This window comes from Triticum aestivum, chromosome 7D (genome assembly GCF_018294505.1).
Source record: "Triticum aestivum cultivar Chinese Spring chromosome 7D, IWGSC CS RefSeq v2.1, whole genome shotgun sequence".
In the NCBI taxonomy this organism is placed as follows: domain Eukaryota; kingdom Viridiplantae; phylum Streptophyta; class Magnoliopsida; order Poales; family Poaceae; genus Triticum; species Triticum aestivum.
In genome coordinates this window covers 84,540,046-84,547,396 of record NC_057814.1, presented here as the reverse complement: position 1 = coordinate 84,547,396, position 7,351 = coordinate 84,540,046, and the positions used below count along the sequence as shown (strand labels likewise).

At 47.6% G+C, this 7,351-nt stretch overlaps 1 protein-coding gene across 1 annotated transcript; it reads left to right on the top strand.

The window, feature by feature from the left end:
- Positions 1 to 5,181: 5,181 nt before the first annotated feature.
- On the top strand, positions 5,182 to 6,302 carry LOC123167803 (36.4 kDa proline-rich protein). Its single transcript, XM_044585664.1, has one exon. It carries the CDS (start codon positions 5,235 to 5,237, stop codon positions 6,066 to 6,068), a length of 834 nt encoding a protein of 277 aa, XP_044441599.1. The 5' UTR covers positions 5,182 to 5,234; the 3' UTR covers positions 6,069 to 6,302.
- Positions 6,303 to 7,351: the final 1,049 nt, after the last annotated feature.

Sequence of the window (7,351 nt, the reverse complement as noted above, 5' to 3'; positions counted from 1 at the left end):
CCCATCTAGTAGAGGCTGCGAGAGGTGAGTTCGTTCTCTACTCATGCCCCCTTCTCCTTTGTGTCCGTTCTCTACCTCCAGCAATCGCGTGTGACGGTCGACCGTTGCGGAGGTTGCAGCTGGATCTCAAGGAGGGCGACGCGGCTGTTGGATAACCAAGACAGTAACTATGGGTTGTGGGATAAGAGCATCTACAGCCGGGCTTGGCAAATTCGGCCCCTCAAACGCGCCCGGGCGCGTCCGCGGGCGCTGACCGGGTACCCCTCAAATTTCCACAGTTGCAGCCGGACATCTCATACTAGATTCTCAAATACATACAAAGACATGCAAAATAAAAGAAACCTACGTACTACGTCGATCACCTAGCTACTCGTCGTCGAAGATGTCGACGATCTCCGTGCCCGGTTCAGGCAGCATGGGTGGCATCTGCAGCTCCGGCTCCTCCGGCTGGTCCGCTCCGGCCTCCTCCGCCTCTATCTCCGCGTCGAGTTCGGCGAAGAGCGCGTCAGACTCCGCCTGCTCCAGCCGGAGGAACGCCCGGTTAGCCTCCAAATAGGCGTCATCCTGGATGGACTCCAGGATGGCCTGGTGCTCCGCCATCTCTTCTGACTGGGCGACGGCAAACTCCGCCTCCGCCTGCTCCATGTTGAAGCCTGGCAGCTGCTGCTCCGCCTCCATCGGAGCCATCTCCATCTCCTCCTCCTCCTCTTCCCCAGTCGCGTACGTTCACACCGCGGCGACGGACGCGGTGCCCGTCGGACCGTCGGGTTTTCGGGCGTTTCCGCGTGGGACCCCGCCGCCAGACTGACGTGGCGGGCATGCCCGGGCGCCCCCGTATCCGCCCATACTTGGGCTGGATGTGGGGGGTGTCGGTCAGCCCGGGCGTTTGAGGCCCGTTTAAGGAGCCCGTCTAGGTAAAAAAAACGTGACAGGACAGTTACCAGGTGGCCCACCATGACGTATGAGGCGGGTTTGAGAGGTCCAGCTGTAGATGCTCTAACCTCTTTTAATTACCACCAAAACATTGAACTATGGGTTGTATAACTTATAGGTTCTAGTGCTCTATGGAATGTTAAGCTATGAGTTGTATGTACTTGGGTTACCTATGGAGTGTTGAACTGTTATATGTGATGAAGTTCAAGTTTATTTTCTACTGTTATTTTGGTATGTTTTGGGAATAGTTTATTTTTCAAAATTATTGTTGTACATCATATTGTCTCCGTTGGGAAATAGCTGACGTGGTTTTAGCTCAAATTTTGAACTAAAACCACGTCAGTTATTTCCAAACAAAGGGAGTATTTTATTGCCTTGCATTGAAAAAATAATACCAAATTATGGAGGTAATCTTACCACTTCAAAAAAAAATATCACCGCAATCCTTATCCATCACTTATCCTTCAATGGCTCAAAGAAAACACTCCAATGGATATCCCCAACCATGTTTGTTGGGAATTTGCACACAATGACACTTGTGGTGAACTGACAAACTGCATCGGAAACAAAGTAATCTCAACACCACATCATGTAGTAAGTCAAGGATCGTTGCTTAGCACGGAAGGTAACATATGCAACAACATATATGGAGGTAAAATGAGTTACTCGGCACACAAGGCGCTCCTCAGGCGAGTGTCTTGTGGTATGAGTAACTTTCTGCACAGCATCAAGCATCAACTAAGAGACACCAGATTTTTATGTGGAAAGCCCACCAACTTGTGGGGAAAAACCATAGGTCAAAGCTACCCAAATCCTCTTCCACTATTATCAAATGTGGGATACAATAAGTTCTTCTCTAGATAGTACTAGAAGATCTCATACATCAAGATTTTAATCTTGGATGAACACAACAAGATTTGGGCTCAAGAGTTAGGGATTGGAACAATCTCATCATAGATGGTGGAACCACAACTTGAAGGAGACAAGGTAGTGGACCTAGACCATCACAACCTTGGGAAGAAGCTCCATTTGCTTCTTCCTTCAATCTTCCTCTCTTCCCCTTTCTCACTTGGTTTTCTCTCTTCTTCTTCTCCCTTGAGGATGAACTGATATTCATCACGTTTGGTGATGGCTGCTGGATGGAGGGTAAAGCATCCCCATCCTCTCATGTACAAATTCAAAAATGACCCTAGGTCATAACCCTAATGGGTAGTGGGCTTTTGCACCTCTTTGGCCTGTCTAAAAGGCTTCAAATGGTCATCTCCTCATAGCCCACATGAGGAGGATATCCCAGTGATTTTTCATCCTTTGAAGCAAACAAAACATGGGTTATCCTCACCCACTCACATAACACAAAGTGGATATCCCTAGCCAATTGTTTGGGGATACCCACGATCACCCTAGCCCATCCCTCAAACCAAACGCATCCTAGGTTGGGACGAGTAGTGGAGAGGCTGTGGATCAGGAGATGCATGCATGTTCTTCTAACTGGATGGCTGCTTCGATGGTGTGCATGTTGATGTCTGTTTGTCACATGGAAATTCCACATTAATTTTACGTCATACACTTGCTTTTTTTATTTTATAAAGGGCACTTTTATTGACTCATAAAAGAGCATCAAGTAGATACAATGCAAAATGAGTGTACATTTAGTCTTTGTATGACTAGGATGCACACAGCCAATACCAACCAACATACGAAACTAAAAGAAATAGAATAGACACATTGGCAACGGTAAAGTCTAATACGACGAAAACTAAACCTCTGTTGACGAGGGTGGAGGACCTATCTATAGACTATGTTGTCATCCATGTTGGATAAAAATCTCCTTGACCATTTGCTCCAACCGCATACGCACCACCATAAACACCAACGTGTTATACGGCTTGCTTACCTTTACGGGAATTAATTAGGAGGAAAATGTTGCACAATTCAGTTTGATCCGAAACACATCACGATTCAGTTTGATTCGAACAAGGTATACTTATGTTCCTGACAGGATTGATCATACGTTCATCTTTGCTAATTTTCATTTGCGTCGAATTTTAGTCAACTATGAATCTATGATTGATTACTAAAAGACTAGAGTTGCACTGTTTGAGAGTGCACTAACTTGGGTAGAATATTACCGTGGTTTTCACATTGTATGGGTTATATATTTCTGATAATGTTTTTTCTCCCGCATGTGGTTATTGTGTATGGATCCACCGTTCCATGTTTCATTTCGGATGAGTATACGACATATACTGTATTTACGTCACATGCAGTGTTTCTAACATCCCAACATAAAGATCCAATAATTTTTAATTACCATATCTTGGTTGAGACGTCATATACCGTATTTTGTTATCAAAGTATACTAAAAATTGGGCTTGTTTTGAAGATACCATTGAAAGAAAGACCCGGGTTCAAACGAAATATCTATTTGAGATCTATTTAACAGATATGGTTGTACAAGTTTAATGGTGAAAATAAAAGGACCATCTTAGCTGGCGAACGTTCATCGGGAGAGATTGACATTTGCGAACGTTTAGATGGTAGTTTTAGTTATACGAGGTTGACAGTTTCTTCAAAACAGCGCGGCAGTTTCTTCGGCGAAAGTCACCATTTGATCTCACGACGCAACTAAAACTGTTGAGAAAATGCGTTTGCTTGCCACCCTCTTCCCGGGCTGACGTTCGCCAGATTACATTACCAAAATAAAATTTATGTACTAGTCAGTGAAAGAGAGAACTCATTGTGTGTCCGATATAGTGTAACGTGAGAGGAAAAGGACTTAGAGTGGGCGCGGGAATCATGGGACAAGGTTGACACGCATAATGAGAGAATATTTCAAGTGAAAGGGACACTATTTAACAAATGCTCATTAAAAAATTGTAAATATTTATAAATACTAATCCCTTCGTTGACATGACGCTCTAGCGTATGGCCGTGCTTGTTCTTCAAGTTTGTTTTTCCGGTCTCTGATTCACTTCGAGTCCGTCCGTTTAGACATAGTCGACAAAGCTCCGACTTAGATTTTTATCGTCTCCTTATGATGGGGAGGTTATGGTGTCTCCGTGCACGTGATGTCGAGATTTGATGTTAAGTGCTTCAGCAACGACTGCAACTATAGGGCGTTGGTCCTTATGGTGTGTGCACAGACTTCTGCAGTCATCGACAAGGTCAAGCCAGCTCCGGCAGAGAAGCGGTGACAAAGACGTGTCGGCGACGGTAGTGTTTGTTCGGTTGTCTAGAGACATTAATTTAATTTTTATTACGCTTGATGTGTTTTATACTGCTGATGAACTTTTACAACTGATATGGATCCCTTTCCCCTTGAAAAAAAGGCTGGACTTCGAGTGCGGCGTTTCGGTGCCCAGACTCATCTGCACCCGCCCAGGAAATAAATCGCAAAAAATTCAAAATAAATTCAAAAAAATTCAATCTTTTTTTGCCTGGTAGACAATTTATCACGTGAGGTCCGCTCCAAATGTTAGATCATTTGGACTTCTGAGAAGCTCTCAGCAAAAAAGACAAATCGGGTCAAAACAATGCATTAACAGTAAACATTTTTACAGACCACGAATTTGTCTTTTTTGTCGAGAGCTGCTCAGATGTCCAAATTATTTGAAAATTAGAGCGAATCTCACGCATCAAATTATCTACCACACAAAAAAAATTGAATTTTTTTCAATTTTTCTAGTATTTGTTTTGATTTTTTTCGTGGGCGGGTGCAGCTCAGCCTGGACTCAGAAGTGGATTACCGCTGGACTTTGATCTTGATCTACTGTATTTTATTTTATTTTTGAATCGGCAACCTACTGTACGCTTAGAAATGTGAGAGAATTCTAAGAAGAAAAGGTACTGGTTGGTCTAGAGAGGAATCCCAAGCGAAGAGTCCAGCCATAGAGTAGAGTTGGCGAAGGCGCCAAAACCCTGACAGTTCACGGGCGCTCGGGTCTCGTCTCAAAGGACAAATCCTCAGTCAGCCTCACATTCCACTCTCATGCTCCTTCCTTCTCTCAGCTGGCGCGTCACGCACTCGCGGCGCCGTGCCATGGCGGCATGCGCGCATCGGGCGCATGGAGTACAACTAGAATTGACGCCTCTGTATGCGTGCAGTGCGCGCCCGTGACCGTGAGCCCCGCGCCGCACGTGGCCTCTTGCGCCATCGGTCGCCAGGTGGGCTCCCGTCGAACACCTGGCGCGCGGCATGGCGCGGGCGTCTGGCATATCCCCTCTATAAAATGAGACGACGGGTGCGTCTCACGGCACCGCATTGGCATTGGGATCGCGCACTGACCGGACACCCCGGCGCCATGGCCAGCCTTGCCAGAGTCTGTTCCCTCCTGCTTGTTGGCGTCGCCGTCGTCCTGCTCCTGCCGGGCACGTACGGGTCGTACAGCAACTGCCCGCCGGGACATGGCGGCGGCGGTGGTGGTGATCCCGGACACCACCATCCGCCCCACCACGGCAAGCCGCCCAAGCACCACCACGGCCCACCGTCGGGCCACAAATGCCCGCCGTGCCACCCGCCGCCCACGCCGCGGCCACCGCCGACTCCGCCGTACGGGCCTCCCACGCCACTGCCACCGCCGTACGTGCCGCCCACGCCGCTCCCACCGCCCTACACCCCGCCGACGCCACCGTACATTCCACCAAGCCCGCCGTACGTGCCACCGACGCCACTTCCACCGCCGTACGTGCCACCATACGTCCCGCCGACGCCGCCATACACTCCGCCCTACGTCCCGCCAACTCCACCATACACGCCGTCGCCGCCCTACGTGCCGCCGACACCGCCATACACGCCGCCCTACGTGCCGCCGACACCGCCCTACACGCCGCCCTACGTGCCGCCGTCGCCGGGGCCGGGGAGGAAGACGTGCCCGATCGACGCGCTGAAGCTGAACGCGTGCGTGGACGTGCTGAGCGGGCTGGTGCACCTGGTGATCGGGCGGGAGGCGCGGAGCAAGTGCTGCCCGCTGGTGCAGGGGGTGGCGGACCTGGACGCGGCGCTGTGCCTCTGCACCACCATCCGGGCGCGGGTCCTCAACATCAACATCTACCTCCCCGTGGCGCTCCGGCTGCTCATCACCTGCGGCAAGCACCCGCCCAACGGCTTCCAGTGCCCCACCGTGCTCGACGCCTAGCCTGCATAGTGCATAGCCGCTCGGCTCGCCGTAGCCTTACTATACTAGCGTGAGTGGTGTGGATGCTACAGTACTTGCTTGCTGCAGTGCTGTGCGTCACTACGATTTGTGTATCTCGATCGACCGATTTTCTTCTTCCCTGTAGTATGGAGTACGAGTGTAGCAACTCCGTGTGGTTTCCGACCAAGTGTTGTTGAATAATTAGAGTAATTAACATGGAACATGTGCTATTTACTGCCCCCTGTTTTTCATTGATTTTTTTTTTGAGATCCTGTTTTTCATTGATGCATTTGAGCTTAGTTTTGCGTGTGATACAAGGGGTATATGGGCTTGTTGGGCTCTTCGGAATTGTATATGGGCCGGTACGATGGCGGACCGGAGCTGCTGCTTTGCCATCCCGGCCCATGCAATGCTCTGCTGAGGCCCAGTTTGGTTCACATGATTGATTTCTGCAAAACCTCAAAGAAAAAACAAATTGATTTCTGCATCGACTCATCAAAATAGAGAGACAGAGAGATTGATTTCTGCAGGATTTTTCGTATAAACGCTGTTCCTAAAAAATACTCCGTAATGAACAACTGAGACACAACAACACCCTCAGCTTTATACCATGCAAAAAAGACACCCTCAGCTTATTACAGTATGATTTGGGAAGAAGCCCGAGGTGCACGCTGGCTGACTCTGTGTGGATAGGGAGGCTGGGAGGGTGAGATGCAATGTGAGCTCGAATAAAATTATCCATCCATGTGGGATAGGGATACACTCCTACACGTGATCTGAGTAGCTGAGAGACAAAAGCAATCGATGTGCGGCCTTTTTTATTTAGTATAATGCTCCCTCCGGTCCTTTTTACTTTGCATATAAGAATTGTCTGAAGTCAAACTTCATAAAGTTTGGTCTTATTTATATGAAAAAATATCAATATTTACCATGCTAAAGTTATACAATATGAAAATTTAAGTCATGACACATCTACAGATATTGATTTTATATTGTGAGTGTTAGTATTTTTTTTCTATAAAGTTGGTCAAATTTTACGAGGCTTGATTTTAGACAAATCTTATATGCGAACTAAAAAAACCGAAGGGAGTAATAAGAAACTCAAACAAGACAAATGTATATCTGCATGGGACGGCAAGATAAGGTAAATGCATATATTTGTGTTGTTTCAAGCTCATGCTGTTTTTAAAATCACTAATGCACACATATTGGCGTACACGTAAAACTAGAAGTGTCGCTTCCCGGTGGTTATTGCAAAACATTAGGACGCCATAACTGTCACA